This window comes from Mugil cephalus, chromosome 14, assembly GCF_022458985.1.
Source record: "Mugil cephalus isolate CIBA_MC_2020 chromosome 14, CIBA_Mcephalus_1.1, whole genome shotgun sequence".
NCBI classification, from domain to species: Eukaryota; Metazoa; Chordata; class Actinopteri; order Mugiliformes; family Mugilidae; genus Mugil; species Mugil cephalus.
The window spans coordinates 15464299-15482016 of NC_061783.1; the positions used below are offsets into that span (position 1 = coordinate 15464299).

At 43.3% G+C, this 17718-nt stretch overlaps 3 protein-coding genes across 7 annotated transcripts; 1 reads left to right on the forward strand and 2 right to left on the reverse strand.

The window, feature by feature from the left end:
• Positions 1-291: 291 nt before the first annotated feature.
• s100a11 (S100 calcium binding protein A11) lies at positions 292-2199 on the reverse strand. The gene is made up of 3 exons (XM_047605434.1): positions 2028-2199; positions 1810-1942; positions 292-625 (listed from the first exon to the last, which is right to left on the reverse strand). Exons 2-3 carry the CDS (start codon positions 1936-1938, stop codon positions 491-493), a joined length of 264 nt encoding a protein of 87 aa, XP_047461390.1. The 5' UTR covers positions 1939-1942; positions 2028-2199; the 3' UTR covers positions 292-490.
• Positions 2200-3169: 970 nt separating this feature from the next.
• pbxip1a (pre-B-cell leukemia homeobox interacting protein 1a) lies at positions 3170-12690 on the reverse strand. Of its 5 annotated transcripts, none has more exons than XM_047605113.1 (11): positions 12355-12690; positions 11457-11584; positions 10485-10569; positions 10282-10391; positions 9339-9957; positions 7449-7697; positions 7151-7174; positions 6757-6800; positions 6492-6587; positions 6178-6358; positions 3170-6086 (listed from the first exon to the last, which is right to left on the reverse strand). In XM_047605113.1, the coding sequence occupies exons 2-11, from the start codon at positions 11526-11528 to the stop codon at positions 5056-5058; spliced, it is 2511 nt and encodes an 836-aa protein (XP_047461069.1). In that variant the 5' UTR covers positions 11529-11584; positions 12355-12690; the 3' UTR covers positions 3170-5055. The 5 variants fall into 5 exon arrangements, with proteins under 5 accessions (XP_047461069.1, XP_047461068.1, XP_047461071.1 ...); XM_047605112.1 differs by having other exon boundaries at positions 12114-12690; XM_047605115.1 differs by having other exon boundaries at positions 10324-10391; positions 12114-12689.
• Positions 12691-14200: 1510 nt separating this feature from the next.
• Positions 14201-16657, forward strand: cks1b (CDC28 protein kinase regulatory subunit 1B). The gene is made up of 4 exons (XM_047606036.1): positions 14201-14324; positions 14560-14627; positions 14817-14944; positions 15842-16657. Exons 2-4 carry the CDS (start codon positions 14569-14571, stop codon positions 15889-15891), a joined length of 237 nt encoding a protein of 78 aa, XP_047461992.1. The 5' UTR covers positions 14201-14324; positions 14560-14568; the 3' UTR covers positions 15892-16657.
• The last annotated feature ends 1061 nt before the right edge of the window (positions 16658-17718 follow it).

A 17718-nucleotide genomic window follows, 5' to 3' on the forward strand; every position in this document is an offset into this window, starting at 1 on the left:
CTTACTGGGGTGGGTTTGGCTCACATATCCACATTACTCAGTCTACTGTGGCCTCACTGATAGACAGTAAAGACCAGGCCTCTCTTTTGCATCATCGCTGCTTAATGCTTGGACAAGCAGCTTTGTAAAGCCACTCTGAAGCTCTATGGAACAAGATATGGTCTGGAAGGGTGTAGTTTTAGCCGCATATAGGATTACAAGCCCCTAAATCATGGCTGTAACACACTCCTGCACAAATGTCGCCGGCTGGACATCATTTAATACAGTGAATGAATGACAGGAGACAGCGTGTTAGTGGCTGAGGGTTCAAGACAATGAATCCTTTAATTCACAGATTCCCGCAATCAACAAATGGTTAACTAAATGGTTGCACATGTGGAGCGATAAATGGAATTCAAATGCCCTTGAGTTTACAGCTGGAGAGCCGGAGCTGAGCCCATTGGTGTTGCACAATCGGCTCCGAGCCACAGATGACTGAAGGCGGCGAGCTCTACTGACTGAATCCTCCCTGCTTGCTCGCCAGCTTTCCGATCAGCTGCCAGAACTCCGAGAAAGTCAGCTCCCCGTCATTGTTTTCATCCAGCGAGCCCATGAGTTGGTCGATGGCCCCGGGGTCGCTGGCATTCTGCGGGCAGTCACAGAGAGGGGACACTGAGCATTAAGAAGCCGCAACATCAGATACTCTGAAAGGCTGTCCTGCCACCTAATGGATGAATTAAGTAACAATTATAACTAAAAAACACACACACAGATTAGTTTATAGTCACACTGGATAGTGATAAAATGATAGAATCTTACAAAAAGACCTAAACAATGTGTTAATAGTTAGTTACACATGTCATAGTGGCTATTATAAACATTTATGAAATTACAATATGTATGACTTCTACAAAGCAAAGGTAAACAAAGGCAAAAGACTCATTTAAAGTTTCGGTCTCCCCTCATCTAAGAGTCGACGGTGGGGCCTTGTGAGTTTCGTATACAGTAGTTAGAACTAAAGAAGCCGCTCGGATGATGGATGAGACATCTTCCAGAAACACAAACAACTCCAGCTGCAGCCTTGTTTTAGATATATGACCTTTTTGATTGTTCACTGAACACGACTACTTCCGTTTGAAGCGGCCACAGCATTTCAGCAGCCGCGAAGAAAGAGCAGTTGTGCGTCGCTTGGCGACACGTTCCCAAATATGGCGCGCGGCCCTTCGTTTTAATTGCGTCGTAAATTTAATACGTTTATTGTGTCGCGCCACTCAAAGCACTTTGCGTTTCGTTGTTGTTAACCGATAGATGCACAGGGTGTCCCATGAGTCTGGACCAAAGGAACTTCTTCTCATTCGCGTTCTCACAACTACGTGTGCTCTAAAGGGTCGTGGGAGCTATCCCAGCTGTCATCAGGGGTACACACCCTGGACAGGTGGCCAGTCTGTCACTGATGCAGAGAGACGGACAACCACACCTACATCCTTAGAATCACCAATGAACTTTGGACGTCTCTGGAAGAAAGAAGCCGGAGTACCCAAAGAGAACCCAGACACCCTACTGTGCAGCCCCCAAGGCATTGTTTTTTCCTATCAGTCCCAACCTATGAGACACCCTGTGTATCATAAAAATGAAAGCGAATAACGTCCTTTAGGGCAAAAGGGAGATTTTTATGAAGGGAAATAGCAGCGCAGTTATATATAAGAGCAATAAAACCACATTAGAATTAGAGCCGAGAGGCTTCAAACACCTACGTGCTGCACTATAAACTACCGTTTGCTAAGTGTAATGTAGCAGTTAAAGAAGCTATAAACGGCCGAAGAGGCACACCTTGACATAGTTGGGAAGCTGCGAGGTCACCAGGTTGTGGAATTCGTCTTTACTCAGCGTGCTGGCGGATCCGTCTTTCCCAGCGTACGTCTTGAACTGGGCGACAAGGGTGGTGATGGCGGCTTCCATGATGCTGCAGAGAACAAGAACACTGTGACTTGTAATGATAAAAAACAAAATACTAATAAAAAAATAAGGGACAGCAGGAGTTGTCTCACCTGCTGAGTTCAGAGGCAGAGTGATGCGTCGCAGCAGATGCTGAAAACCTTGTCCCTCAACACCGTCCACCGTCCCTCTGAATATATACGCTTCATCCCCACCACGGATGCACACATCAGCGGAAAAACGTTTAACCTGTCCCCTTCTCCCCCGTCCATCCAGCCGACCGCCCTCATCTCAGCCACATGTCATAAGAAAAAAAAAAAAAACGCAAAAACGTGAACACACACAAACAGAAAACGGCCGTTCTGCCCCGCGAAGGGCAAATTTGTACTGATGGTAGCACAAAAGCCATTTCAGTCTGTTTGCAGAGCGAGGGATTTAGAGATAGCATCATGCCATTCTAATCAAGAGGCCGGATCGTGCATGTCTAAGCGGTAATTAGTTTATACAAAACATGACTCAAATAATATGGAGGACAAACACACACTGTCTCATGTCGGTCCAGCTGCGGTGAAGTGAGGGGATGTGTGTGGAATGCCCAGAGAACGGTTAAAGGAGAGAAGTTGCTTTTAATCTTACGTCATTTTAATGACAATGGAAAACTGTGGTGTGGTGTGATGTGGCGAAGCATTTGACCCGCTCTCAGGATCGTCTGCTAAAGATTATGTCACCCATACTGCGCTCCAGCTACTTTTCTGGTGAAATGAGGTCACACTTTGAATCAGAAGGAAGGCCGTCAGTGGAAGACAGGAAGACGAAGTGGCACAGAGATTTGCTGAAGTGCTTCTGGGGTGACTTGTGTTTGTAGAATTCAAAGAATGACAAGCCTCTCTCCTCGCAGTTTCATAACGACATAACTAGTCTCAGCCGCTCGCTCCTTCATTCTCGTCGATCGGCATATCAGGAGAGGGACCGGCCGGGCCGAGGGTGAGCTGGTGCCTGCGAACGTGCCAGATCCAGCTCCGACTATTGAATCTGTAAATATTTTAGCTCAGCACTGCAGCTGTGATAATAGATGCCTGTCATTCCAACACTTCCTTTCCCAGAGTGAGTCAGGTACGTCACAAACATGGCAGCGTGCCGTACTAAAAACGGGCCCACGCTGATACTTATCACCGAGTGGGAATGCATCAGAGATCTTTCGGTTTGTCGTTTCTCATTTCACACTAAAATGAATCATGCACAAAGTCACGTCAACGTTGAAAAATTTTATTGAACTTGATTTCTTAAAAGAGGACACAACTGATAATGGGAGAAATTACAAATGATTCAAGGATCAATTACATCCATGTCTGAGCCGAGCCCTACTGTTGTCCCACAAAGACAAAAAAAAAAAAAAACTCAAATATTGATTAAAGTTTTGTTAACTGCACGTGCTTCATTATGTTGAGATTACAGCATGCTTTCTTTTCCACCCCTTTGGTCTAGAAACCTTCAGAAAGAAAAAACACTTCACCTCTACAAACAGCAGAGAACGTTGAACGAAAATTAGTCGGACACTTAACGTGTAAACTCTACGACATTCATCCCCTGCCCTGTGAACAGCAGTAAGATCCCAAGTAGTGTAAACTTGTTGTCTTCTTAATCTTAAATCAAAGACCTTCAGTCCAATCTAAGATAGTAATAATCATAAAGGCACATAAGCAGCAGTTGAAAAGCTAAATTTCTGAAAGTCTCCACGTGGTCTGTCCTGGGACGTGGTCTGGGCTTCTTCTCGTTAAAAATAAGAGTAGAGAGTTGCAGTGTAGTGACAGAATAAATAAAACACTCCAAAGCTTCTTTCGATTAGAACAATCACTATCTGTCTTTTCTGACTTCACATCCACTAAGAGGGAATCAGTGGATTCTACTAGAATGAAAAAGTAAAAGACAAAAACAAGTTTTTCTACATTAAAAGTAAAGCTCCTATGGGTTTTTTTTTCTTTTAACGGTATAATATGCAATGCAACGCTAATTACTGTCCAAAAAACTACACCTAACTCACCTCGGTGCACATCAGGTTATTATTTACTTGTGAGGAAAACAAATGAAAAGCAAATAAAGAAGAAAATACTGGTTTGGTTTCTAATCTCATTTTGGTGAATTACTGAAGATCACTGACCACTAAGAGCCTCACATCCCCAGTAAAAGCAGACGCTAGAGGTCCCCGTTATTTAAAATAAAAAAAATAAAAAAAATATTAGAGACAACTAAAGAAAAAAGAAATGAAAAGTGAGAAAATGTCTCTCAAACGTCTGAAAAAAGTGCTAAAGTGGTTTAGCTGTTATCAATTTAACTATGGCTATCTCTTTGTCCTATTGCTTCATTTAATTTTTATTTACTTGTTTGTTTTTTTTAGCAGCGCTGATGTTTCACAGAGTACCTTCTGGTTGTTCCACACATCTGCTGCCTACTGACAGTTTAAGGTCTTTTGAAATGTAAAAGCCAAACGCTTCGGGCTATCAAACGGTCCACAGTCCTTCTTTTTCCTGTCCATTTCTACCGAAGAGCAGCTGAAACCAAACTGGTCTAACCTGATCTGATACTTATCACTGAAACAACTGTGATCTCATCGGCAGGGTCTGGACAGTCACACCCGACTTGAGGCAAATGGCCTCAGCAAAAAATTTGTTTTAACTTTCCCTGGAGTGTGAAAAAAAAAATAAAATAAATAAATTTAACAGCCAATTACACATGTTTTCTATTAATCACAGCTTGTACTGCTGAGTGTCGATTAGCAGGATAATTTGGAAATGCCATCTCCTTAAGACCCGGTTCTTTGTGATCTGAATATAATCAGTTTAAATTTACATTATGGACCGTAACATGCACTATGTGAAGTACTAAACAGCGGAGGAGAATTCACACAACACGTTACTGCAGGAGGCCTGACCTGACAGAGGTAGGTAACAACAACTAAGTCAAAAATGACAAATACAAGTGTAGCTTATAATTAGAGACTCAGAGGGATACATTTATGAGAGGCACAACCACTCTGTACCAGAAGCGACTACAATTACAGCTCCGAAGACGAGAAGTTAGGCAAGAAATGTCCTATAAAACCACCACTTGTGCTGTATCTTCACCCCTTCCCTCCGTGTGTCTTTAAGCTGTGGCGGCGAACTTCCACAGCGCCTCTCGTTCAAACTCCTCCATGGCCTCCTCCAGGGAGTCATCGTCCTCCTGCCCGTTGCCCTCCACAACGTCCACCATGTCCTCCAGGATGTCCGCCACGTCCTCGGCGAAGTCGCTGAAGCGCACCCGGTCGTGGATGAACACGCCGCCCTCGAAGAAGTCTTCGGTCAGCTTCCTGATCTTGTCCTTGCTCTCGGACGAGGAGCCTTCGAGCTTGCTCAGGTAGCCCTCCAGCAGCTCCTCGAACTCGGACAGCTCCACCGGGTAGAGCCCCTCCTTGGCGGCGCAGTCCTCCACAGAGGTGCAGCCGAGCTGGGGGCGCACGTTGCGTTGGAGCTTCTGCTCCTGGTCTCTCCAGAAGTCGTTGTGGTGGTGCTGGTGAGCCTGTCGGTGCTGGTGGTGGTGGTGGTGATGTTGGTGCTGATGATGAGGCCCGTGGGAGTTTTTACCCGGCGGGCTGTGCCACGGTTTCTCCTTCCTCCTCTCCTCCCTGTCCACTCTGCGCTCGCCCTTCTTCCTCTCCCACTCATCCTGGTGTTTCCTCCAGGCTTCTTTGTGGGAGTTTTGTTTCTGAGACTTCCACTCCTTCTCCTTCTTCTCCTCCTTGCCGTGCTTCCATTCTTTCTCTCCTCGCCACTCCTTCTTCTCCTCTTTCTTGTGGTGGTCCCGCTGGTTGTTTTTGCCTTTGTTCCCCTTCCACTTGGAGTCCTGCGGCTCCTTCTTCTTCCCCCACCTCTCGACCTGCTCTGAGAGTTTCTTCTGGATCTCCTCCAAGTTGTCCCTGACTTGTTTTCTGTCTCCTCCATCTTTTTTCATCCCCTCCAGCCTTTTCTTGCTCTCCTCCAAAAGAACCTTCTGCCGGTGGAGTTCTTCTTTCAGCTTCGCTCCCTCGTTTGCGTCCTTCCTCCTCTCTGGTCCAGCCGCTTTCCGGTTACTCTGGTCATCTTTGGTATCAGGCTGGGAGGATGAACTAGAAGGAGCCGGGAGTACTCCCTGATCAGCTGTGGAAGTTTTAAACATGTCAAAGTTCAGATAAAGACTCTCGAGGAATTTATTTTTAATCACCTCAGATTTAATTCAATATGATCATACCTTGGAGCTGACTGAGTTCGGTCACCCTGGACCTCAGACTCTGCAGCTCTTGCTTCAGCTCAGGTAGAGATGACAGCTCCTCTTTCAACTTTGCGTTTTCTCTTTCCAAATCTGCTTTACCCTTTTCATCGCCACTTGCTGCCGCTGCCTCCAGTGTGGCGTCAAGTTCTTCTTTCTGAGACTTTAGACACAGTTCGCAACGAAGGAAACGTCAAAAAGGAGACAAAAATCAAACATATGGATTTAAAATGTGCTGACCAGGAAACTGAATAAGAAGAAGTGAATAATTAGCGTCGCTGCGACTCGGTACTGACCCGTAGCTGGGCTTCTAGCTGAGTGATTTGCTGGTTTTCCTGCGTCAGTTTATCCAATAGCTCTTTCATATCCTGTGGATCACCGCTAAGCCAGTCCTGGATTGAAAATCATTGGTGCACAAATAAGACACATATTTTCTAAAAATGTCATGTCCTATTAGGTTAAGCGTTTGCCTTTAAAGTTTTAAGACACGTCATGCTTTGTTTAAACAGCACTGTACTCATACAGGATACTGGGAATGTGCAAGAGACAGCGGAAACAGACCTGGCTTTGTTCTCCATCACTCAGCTCAGAGGCGTCAAAGTCACCTGTCAGACGAGAAAACAACACCTTCACACATACACACTCGGAAGCTTTTATTGACATCCGGCCGCCAAGTCGTCTGACAGCATCGGAGGTGTTGTGGATGCACACTGCACACTATTTCTATTACATTTTAGCCAACCAAACACAGTGCTTGCGGTCCATCCACTGAGTCATTCCAAACAGCGATGAACTGTGTTAATAAACAATTCAGAAAACACGTTATTTAGCTTTTTTTTTCTGCTGTCGCTTGCGCAGCCTGTCGGGTCAGATGAGAGCTTAAGACAAGCGATTGAGCGTTAGCCAGTGAGCGCAAAAGCTTACACTGCTGGCTTATCTTTAGTGCTGGACCTACCATTATCCAGGTCAGAGAGGAAACCTGTTGACATAGTGCAGCTTAGTCAACAAGATCTATAAACAGACACCTAGGTTTTGCTGACAACTGCAAATAAAAGGTGCTTATGTAACTGGGAAATACTGCCATTGTCAAATAAGTGTAATGATGCAGCCTCCAATTCAACAGGTGCAAAAGATGATTCTAATGTGTTACCGCAGTAACAGTTATTTAACTGGAAACGGTGAGAACATAGTAAAGTGGTACCTAAAAAGCCGAAGTGAGCTAGCAGGCCTAGTTTGGCATGAGAGGAGCTCACCTGAGAGAAACAGGGAACCTAAGAAGAGCAGGACCAGAGCCGCCACGATGCATTTGTTCATGGACAACCACGGCTTTTCCTCCTGCCTTTCCGCCATTTTAAATTCCACTTCCTCTTCCTCATCTTCCTCGTCCGATGTCCTCGGTCTTGGTCCTTCGAAGTAGGGCACGTTCCTCCTCCTCAGCCCATCGTCAAAGCCGCTCGTGTCGCCCACATCGAAACCGCCTGGTGGCTCCGACAGAGGTAATTCTGAACATGGAAACAAGTGAAGACGACACGGCAGAGTCATTGTGTGTCTTTTGTGATAGACGACGCCATAAACCTAAACCACATGTGTTCACGTCCCTACAACAAATCAACTCGGCATTTTTGGCGACGTGAGCGACAGAACGAGCGCCCTTTCCAAGATCATAATTACAGAATCTGCTGTGACGCCCTCGAACAACACGCCCGAATCTAAGTGAATGCACCAGTTTATAAACAGCACATGAAACAAATTCTGAGCTGGCTGCGGAAATGGATGACATTTTTCCTACTAAATTACAACAGCAGTAATTTCATGCATGGGGGTTTCTTCATTTTCTCAGCGGGGTGTGGGCCTCCCTGTCAACCTGATGAATCCCTCTCCAGCTGACACAGATAACAAACATGTTAACACATTCTTCCGCAATAGGACTCTCATTTTCGATCGTCTTGTGCTAATTGCAAGAGTCGTAAAACACTCAAGGCTGCACTACCGACTGGGAAAAGCTGTTAACTGCCCCAGACCTCAGACCCCCAAAGGGGTCACAAAAGCCTCGTGTTTATTGTGTGGCAGTTCATGGTAATATGATCAACTGAAACTTAGTTTGGAAATGCACACTACTAAAGCACAATAAACCGCCACGTTAGGAGCTCTGAACTGGGTCATGTCTCATAGACTAATGTTGAGGCTCAAAGTACCAAAACCTAGTTTCCTAGAAATCAATGTTTCCTTATATCAGCTAATAACATACATACATGATGCACAGTTTTACTTTAACTTGTGTTTAAGATCTCCACACCTCAAATGCGAGGCTGTTTACTATTCTGGCTGGGACGAGCCGTATCGAGGGAGGAATCTTGGTTCAGAGTCCTGTAACTTTTTGCCTTGGGGGCCCCAGAGCAGGTTATTCTAGCCATGACTTCACTTCTGAGAAGACTCCCTATTTTGTGTTTTTCCTCGAGTCACTGACATACAGTATAACAATCCTATCTTGCGTTTCTTGCAGTTACACTTTAACTTATTATGGCTTTTGTGCCAGCTCACTGCAAAGCGTAATCCTAACCCGTCCAGCGCTGTGGTCCCCAGGCTGCTTGTTCCATCGGGACCAAAACCGCACGCCACAGGAACAGACCGAACTTGTCAGTAACCCCCTCACGCACACATGAACTCCCGTTTTAAGTCTCTGTCTTGCATTAATTGTCTTTAAAGTGTATCCTCTGTTTATATTTTTCTGTATATATTTGCTTAATTCTCAGGACGTCTGCACTGTCTGTGCTTACTGTACCAACCACTACAACAAATTCCTCCTATGTGTGAAAATATGCATCATTAAAGGTGATTTAGATCAAAATATCTCAACCTCTAGAGCTCAAATGGTCAGAATAGTGATAATGGCTGTTTCCACCTTCAGCTACATGAAGGCAGACATTTTAAGCCTTGTTAAATAGACACATAAACACGCGTTTTAGGGATCACCTATTAGTGCACGGTGCAAATGATCATTCATTTAAAGGATTTTTGAAGATGTGATGAGTTGAAAACATCAGTGTAGAAAAAAAATAATTAAGAAACATATAAGAAACACTATTGTATTTGTGAATAGTGATTTAAACCTTGAAATGATTTCCTACAGAATAAATACATACCTTCTTCTTCCTCCTCTCCTTCACCTTCCACCAGTGTCTCAGACGGCTTAGTTGCCTCCTCCTCCTCCTCTTCCTCCTCCTCCTCCTCCTCCGCCTCCACTGAACCAACAGTCTCTGGCGCAGGACTTTGGTCATTGAGATGTTCTGCCACCAAGCTCTCGGGGACCTGGCTTAGTGGCTCAGTGTTCTCTGGAATAAAACTTGTATCAGCCTCAACATGAGAGGGAAGCTCAGTGGCTGTAAGGGTCTCTGTGGGGATGTCAACCTCGGGTTCAGCGCTGAAAGCACGGCTCTCCCCAGCAGGACTCGGGCCAACTTCAGCAGCCGTGTCTAGCACGTGTTCTACAGAGGCAGGGATCTCAGTCACTGGAGGAGCTGAGCAGGACTCCTCAGCTTGAATGTCCAGCTGGGCCCCCAAATCCATGTTGGTGACAAACGGCATGGCACCCAGGTGCTCGTTGTCGCTGGGGGAGCTGGTCACGATATCGTGGATGATTGGAGGTTGACTCTCGAGGTCGAGGTCAAGAGGGTCGAGGGGGTTAGGTGGAGGAGGGCTCATCCTGGCTGGGCTAGACGGGATGGGACCCTCGCTTGACTCTGGGGAGGTTTCTTGACACACCTGGTGAGAAAGTCAGTAAGAAAAACGTTATTTGTGAAGAATTCAGTGTGGACTCAGTGTGATACATGATTTAATATTTATGTCATCCACATTTCTTCAATCCATTAGTGATTGCTGCCCTGAAATATTTCTCAATTTATGTTGAGCAAAAGCTACACCTCCCTATACAGTTCATAAATATCTGTGAAACATAATGATTGCAGAAATGAGGGCTTCAATAAATGTGGGTATATAACGTTAATATTACAGATCGTGACTGTTAACTGTGAAACCATAATCAATAAGTCATTGTTGTTATTAAAAATGTTTAATGGTCTTACTTGCCTTGTCTGGATTTCTGCATGCAGCAGTTAACTGTGTACAAACCTGATGGCCTTCCTCAGACAGAACAGTTTCTACAGGAATGTCGCCCGGTTTGAACTCGGCAGCGGCTCCTGAAATAACATTTGCACACAGCTAAATAACGGAGCCTTGCAAATACTTTTTATAAGCAGCACATTATGCTACGGGTGTTGACTTTTCAATACCTGCCAGCTCCTCGGAGAGACTGGGGACGTCGCCCAGGCTCTCTGTCCCGTCATCCACGGGTCCGACATTCTCAATGGCGGCTTCCTGCGGAGTAAGAAGATCCAGTTAGATCGGGATTCCTTTAACATTAACACCTGTAGAGCTCTCGCTGGTAACCTTGACATTCACAGTACATCGAATGCAGGCATGCATGTTCTCTCATGCACTCAGATGCCTGAGCTGGGGAATATACACTCACTTACGGTTCATTAGGTACACTAGTGAAAACAAATGCGCTGTAATGTAACAGCCCTGCAATAAATCCCTCACCACTACTATTATAATGTAAAGAATGTGTAAGAAAGATACTAATTCAACTTAATGATCATTTTGGAGCATGCAATTTATGGTGTTGATAATCTGGATTAAAGTATATCCATATCTACAGCTAACTATATCACTTGTGTAATTGAATTGAGCACCCACAACACAACTACATCCTCCAAAATGATCACCATCTTTCTTAAACTTAACATAAACTCAGACTGGAGGTTAAGATTGGATGCAGATTTGTTGTATTAGAATACATACGTTTTCACTAGTGTACCTAATGAACTGGGAAGTGAGCATATACACTAATTTAAAAACCAGTGGGTGTGTTTTCAAATTATTAACATATCAACAAAATAACCGAGAACCTGATTTGGAACATTTTAAAATTCAGCCCATACAGAGATGCATATATGAATTGCTTGGCAGAAAAATAAAGACGTGCTTTTCACTGGAACTGGACACATTACTGACTGCTGAGTCCCAGTTTGGAGCTCTGCAAACCTTCACCGCGATTACACCATTTGAAGGGGATCAGGGTTGCAAGTTCAGGCATATTTTGCATGAACTTGTGCTCGTGAAGGCGGGATAATAATAACATGCTCCGAATGACGCCCGGATCTCCAAGCAGAGTTTCCTCAGCTGCTTCTTCTCCCGCTTACCTCGGGGGAGAGGAGGGTCCAGCTGTTGGTTGAGGAGCCGGTGCTGCCCGTGCTGTTGCTGTGGTCAGACATCGCCCTCGTCAGGCTCGATTTGGCACCGCACGGGACCGATTCAGCTTTGCGATATCCTGCATATGACGACAGAAACAACGTGTCTTCAATGAACGTGCCTAATGCAAGCCCTGCAAGGCTCGTAGGAGATTATCTAGGTGGAATAATCTGACTGCAACTCGGTTACTGGTTTTGCTGCACATCAAAATAACGCACATCATGGCAAACGTATTAAATGCAGTGTTTAGATTGTCGTTATGTAAACTAAAGGGGAAATAATTACGCAATAACCGTGCAGTTTAATACCTCATACAGCACAAACACTGGTGAACTGACTAGAGTGCTGCTGATTCAAGTTATGTAACGGTATGGTGGAATCCATAATACACTGCTGCGCAGCTAAACAAAGGGTCCGGTGAGGTAAAACAAAACAAAACGGAAATCTCCACATTGCATGAATCACTGCTGCTATTTCCAGCCGACCTTTCATTCAGATCCATCCACACAGTAAATCTGTGGGGCAGTAAAATGACCAAAAATGGTCAAACCCACAGGCACGAGAAAGCTCATTGATCCAGAAACGAGCCAACAAAGGCTAATACTCACCTGTCTGCAACACTATGCGCGCCGAGCTTCACTTTTGCACACCTAAGAGGCCAATTTCGGGGGCTACTGCTCTTGTAGCAACCAAATTGAAGGCTCAGTCATGATGGTAAACAAAGGATGGTAGGCTGAATATTCCCACTCCCACTCTTCCGCGTTTTCACTCAGGCCCAGCTGTTAGCAAGCGCTCCGCACACACGCTCGGCTGTATCAAATTAAAACCAAAAGAAGGCGTTTTATTTACCCAACTTGCTTAAACTTCAGTCGCTGGCTGTTTTCTCCCTTCTACTCGTTTTGTTTTATAAAAATGAACAACGCTCCTCTCTTCCCGTGAACTTGGGAACTTTGGGAATTCCAAGCTGCGTCACGTCGACCAAGGCGGCTCTCGGCCAATGGGATTTCAGCGAAGGCCACGCAGAGCCCGCCCCTAAACCACGCTCCGGCCAATCAGATAAAAGTGTCGTGTCAGGAAAGCGACGTACGTCCCAGCGTGATTGATGCCCGCAGGTGAAAGTGGCAGGTGATGCTCCTTCTCCTTGGTTTATAATAATACAACTTCTTGTGTGAGCGCTGCCCTGGAAATACACGCGTTCACACATATATATACAAGAGGGAGAGAGGACCAGGACCAGCCGCTCACTGACACGTCTGCAGAGCTATATTTGACTGGGGGACTTACCAGAGTGGACAACCCCTTTGCTCCAGTTGCTCCAATGTGGACATTGATTTCATCATCTGACTCTTGTTCCTCTATTATTAGTCTGTTATCTGTTTTGTCTGTATTAGGCATATTTACTTTTACATCTCAGCAAATGACAACTCACACTAAACACTACAAACTATCGAAAGACATGTAGCTCCAGATATATTTGCATTACATAGGTTAAAATAAAAACAAACGCATGCATTTCAGATTCCATTAACTATTCCTATGCATTATACATGTTATCTGTTATTACTGATGCCATAAGGTGGACAAAGCACTTGCTGGATGGGAAGTAACGTTGAAGTTTTTACATTATCGTCATCTTTAAGCTACAATAATATGTTATAATTTATCAAATGATTGTATGAATATTTTGGTTATTCTTAATCTGCGAAGTAACAAATCGCAAATAAATGTCGAGCTGTAAAACTATGATTGAAGGGAGCGGAAATGTAAAATGTCATAAAATTATAATTATTCAAGTAAATTGCTTTAGCCCTTGATCTGACTTGTTTTCAACATGGAAATCTCTTTCTCCCTGTCCATTGTTTCTTACAACAATGCCTTCTATGAACATTTCTTTATTTTATGAGCTAAGCATGATTTGTTCTCTCATTTGAAAAACATATTGTAAGCTGGTCTATCGCTGCCAAAGATGTTTTTTGGACTTCATGCCATTATTTCGCATGTCACAGACTCTGGACTCTGCTTGGTTATTTTGAGCCGTGGCTATTTTAACTGCTTAGTAAAGGGATACTTTGTTGTTTACGCAAACACTGATAATGGGAAAGGATGCATGTGGTTTTATCTTGAAGAACGCTCTGGCAATCCTCTCTTAGGTAGCCTAAGCTTTTCAATGGACACTTGTTTATATGGATAAATTGCACCAATGCAATATTTTTAATATTTTTAATTTAATAATTATTTTTTCAGATGAAACACCGACAGATACGATGAGGTACACTTTGCTCTGCACATGATGATGTTTTAATAGAACACTATAATGGTAACGGAAATAATAAAACACTTTCTAAAGTTGTCTAAAACTACAATGAAGAGGTCATCCGTTAGCTGATCTTAAGACAAATTGTGACGTATATATTTTTTTAACCTTTTTATGCCAAATGTTGCCAATATCTACAGTGATTCAAACATGACACACTTATTTTGTAACAGCAACAAAGTATGTCATGTTTGAATCACTGTATTACATGATTCATAACATCCTCTACTGAGCCTACACGTTTCCTCTTCCATATTGCCCAATCAGGAAGGTCACACCATGAGTGACGTCTTTTTCCTGCGACGGACTGAATTGACCAATGGGAAGCGAGCTCTTCAGTTGGATTGGCCAATAGGACGCGACGAGCTCTATTTGAACGGTGTAAAGCGGGCTCACTAACATTCGAGAGGGAAACAAAGAGAGGGTCAACATCTCGCTACTGTTGGAGGCGAACAAACGGAATAGTTGATTTTTTCACATCAGGATACATTGTCAGTTATATCAGGTAATTTTAAAACACGATTGAATGTGTTACACAACACTAGTGGCGGTGATTTTGGCGTTTACTGATTCGCAACTTGTCGGAAGTAACGCTTTTTTCTCGGCTAACTTGAACCACGTTAGCATAGCCGCCCTCGTTTAGCCACATCAACTAGAACTTACTGCCACGACAATATTGATCTAATCTTAACTCATTTCTGACTTTGAATGTTCCCTAACGCTTTAAATTCTTCCACCAGGTTTTCGCCATGTCTCACAAACAGATCTACTACTCTGATAAATATGACGATGAGAAATACGAGTACAGGTGTGTATAGTTTTAAAGCTTATATGCCATGCTGTTTAACATCTTGTCAGCGATATACAAATAACTATTTTAACAAGCCTTAACATGACACAGGAAATAACATAAGTTGTGTAACGCGATGCGTTGTAAATATTTTTTTACACGTGATGCATGTATTTTCTGATACAGTAATCTTTCCTTTTCCCACAGGCATGTGATGCTACCCAAAGATATAGCAAAGCGTGTACCCAAGACCCATTTGATGTCCGAGACCGAGTGGAGGAATCTCGGGGTGCAGCAAAGCCAAGGATGGGTGCATTACATGATCCACCAGCCAGGTATCTTAAACTTTCTGATCTGGTCAGAATAATGTCTTCCCCGACTCGTATGGAAATTATGTTGGTAGTTAAAGATGCCAGGATGTCTTGAGCATAATTTAATTTGTGCTGTTCACTTTCTGGATCTATAACCAGATGTGTAGTCTTGTTGTTGTCATTTCAGGTTCTAGAGAAGTTTAGATTTGTTTTTCAGTTATGACTGATTGTCTTGATATACAGTATAACAGAGACCATAGTGGTTATAGGGCAGAGAGAGAGCTGACCTGTATTTGCAGATATTCAAGTATTGAGGTTTATCAGGTGTATGGTGCCATAACAAATGAGCAGTAGGCACTGGTAGAGATGTAGTTTGAATCTGGACAACAATGCTAATGTACCAACAGTGACAGAAGATGTACAACTGATGTATTGTGGTTAATTATATATTTTTTTGAGCATTCAGTTTTCAAAAGGTCAAGTTTTGTGTGTTTGAGCGTTCAGAGCCTCTACTGTGTATGTTTTTGTTCAATCAGGTCCAAAATATATGTACATCATATGGCATTATATTTACTAAACTGAGTTTATTTGGTTAATTTTAGGCATGTGACTGATCTGTCATCTGCAGTGTTAAGCTCAGGGAATGATGGAGCCTTCTTGAACGTTTCCCTTCCTTTTATGTTTGAGAATGGAAGAAAACAAGTCCATTAACAAAACCTGGCGGGGTAGATGTGCACCCTTTGAAGAGGTTCGACAGATTAGTAGACAAAAGCATATGGGCAACAGCTGCCAAATCCAGTCACACCCTCCTTTGAAAAATGATGTAATAGAATCCACACGAGTCGCTTTTTTTCCCTCCTAGTTCAAAGCACCGCAATTGTTATGTATTTTAACATGTACTGTTCTTCCTTCACCTTGCAGAGCCGCACATCTTGCTGTTCCGGCGCCCTCTTCCCACCCCGAAATCATAAGGGAGATTCTCTGGGTCCTCTGACGATCAGTCCTACGAAAGTGCTACAGACCCAGCTCATCACGACAAGCATCGTGCTGTCAGGTTACCAAGCTCTTCTGTGGTAGGTGGCTTGTGATTTAGGCTGAATCGTGTTGGACCTGGAGAAGGACTATCACATTATGAACAGTGCTTGTGGAATGGAGTACGCGTTGAAGGAAGGAAAAAAACAAAACAAAAAAAACATGCATCACCCTTCACCCGGATAAAAGACTTCTGCATGTGTTAACAGCGACACACTGTCTGCCAGAAACATTCAAATCGGCTTAAACTGTCCTCTTGACTTTACCTATGTGTCAAACTGAACCTGCTTGGATATTCCAGCTTTTTAAGAATAGTTGCGATAAGACATGGGGAATGAAACGTGATCAAACATTTGAGTTATTCTAACGGAGCGCATACTGGGTCAAGCTCTGACCAGAACACCGGCCACATAAGAGTAGTTGGATCTTATATTAATTTTGACTTAAACATCGATCTGCGATTTTTAGTGACATGTTGCTGCTTGGTTTAAATGACACTGTAACTTGGCATTTAACAATATTTTGTCATGCGCTATAAAATCCATGCAAGTCGTATAGAAATTAAGTTTGGATCCTGTTTTCCATAAGCGGGTTTTGGCCTACTTTTATACAACTCTTTTCGATGGTCGGATTGTCGGTGAGCTGCTCAGTATTTATGATATGTGTTGCCCTTTCTGAAATAAATGTAAACTTTTTTAAATCTTATTAGTGCGCACTTGTGTTCTGGCAGTATTTGGGTTCTTACAACTACTGTATGACTACAAAGCCACTTCATTCATGAGAATCCAAGTTAAACGATGTAGTTTCGGCTGTGGACACTACCTAAAAATGGAAAAGGTAAGAATAAAACCCACTCACTGCACCGGGGGCGGGTTAATGGACCATCATTGGTGTTGAATGATCTAAGGCACTTGTTTTTACATTGTCGTACTTCTTCTGAATGCTTTGATTTTCTGATACGCTTCTGTTAACTGTCTCTTTTACTGCTACACATTATTGAGCTGCACTGATTACCCTGACGTGAAAGTTCTGTGCTTTTCATTCACAGAAGTAGTTTTTATACTATGCAGTATGTGCTTGGAGGATTTCTGCATTTGAGAATGATTAAATATTTGCAAAATTCATGATGCTTTGATGGAGTACCTGAAATGACTCTGGGCCACCTTCCTGTACTTGAATTGTTTGTGATGGGGTTGAACTTGATAACTGACCTATTCTAGTTTACAACATTGCATGGCAGCATCCCATTAGAAACAGATGTACTCATTAGCACCAGTATTCTAATAATCTGAATAACCTGATCAGAAGAACAATAAATCCACTTATACCTGGTCCAAAGAAATTCTCATTAGGATTCACAGTAGTTGTGTAAAGATTGTTCTCATTTCTTCAGTATTCACTCCTTTTGCATTACTTCCATTTGGGGTAATAACATTGCAACAATGTTTCAAGAAGAACACGTGATGGTAACATCAACAAGTGTTACACATCTCCTTCCCAACAGGCCATTTTCAAATGATTAAATTGCATTAAAACTAAATACTGCCAACTCATGAACTGCACAGCGATGGATTGGACACATTACCAGATCTGCTGTGCAAGTTGAAACCGTAACACATGCCATTTGATGCCTTTCAGCATTATTTATTCACCGCAAGGGTGTGCACAATGTAACAAACCGCATTCAAGTGTTTTTTTTGTTTGTTTGTTTTTTTTTTTTTAAACAGAAGCATGAGATCATTCATTAACACGAGCGCTGGGAGTTC

Coding starts and splice junctions, on each gene's coding strand:
- s100a11 (XM_047605434.1), bottom strand. CDS start 1,938: ATGGAAGCCGCCATCACCACCCTTGTCGCCCAGTTCAAGACGTACGCT. Junction 626..1,809: donor AGCTTCCCAACTATGTCAAG/GTGTGCCTCTTC, acceptor GACTGCCCGCAG/AATGCCAGCGACCCCGGGGC.
- cks1b (XM_047606036.1), top strand. CDS start 14,569: ATGTCTCACAAACAGATCTACTACTCTGATAAATATGACGATGAGAAA. Junction 14,628..14,816: donor GATGAGAAATACGAGTACAG/GTGTGTATAGTT, acceptor CTTTTCCCACAG/GCATGTGATGCTACCCAAAG. Junction 14,945..15,841: donor TTACATGATCCACCAGCCAG/GTATCTTAAACT, acceptor TTCACCTTGCAG/AGCCGCACATCTTGCTGTTC.
- pbxip1a (XM_047605113.1), bottom strand. CDS start 11,528: ATGTCTGACCACAGCAACAGCACGGGCAGCACCGGCTCCTCAACCAAC. Junction 7,698..9,338: donor AGGAGAGGAGGAAGAAGAAG/GTATGTATTTAT, acceptor TTCCATGTTCAG/AATTACCTCTGTCGGAGCCA. Junction 7,175..7,448: donor AGGTTCCCTGTTTCTCTCAG/GTGAGCTCCTCT, acceptor CTATGTCAACAG/GTTTCCTCTCTGACCTGGAT.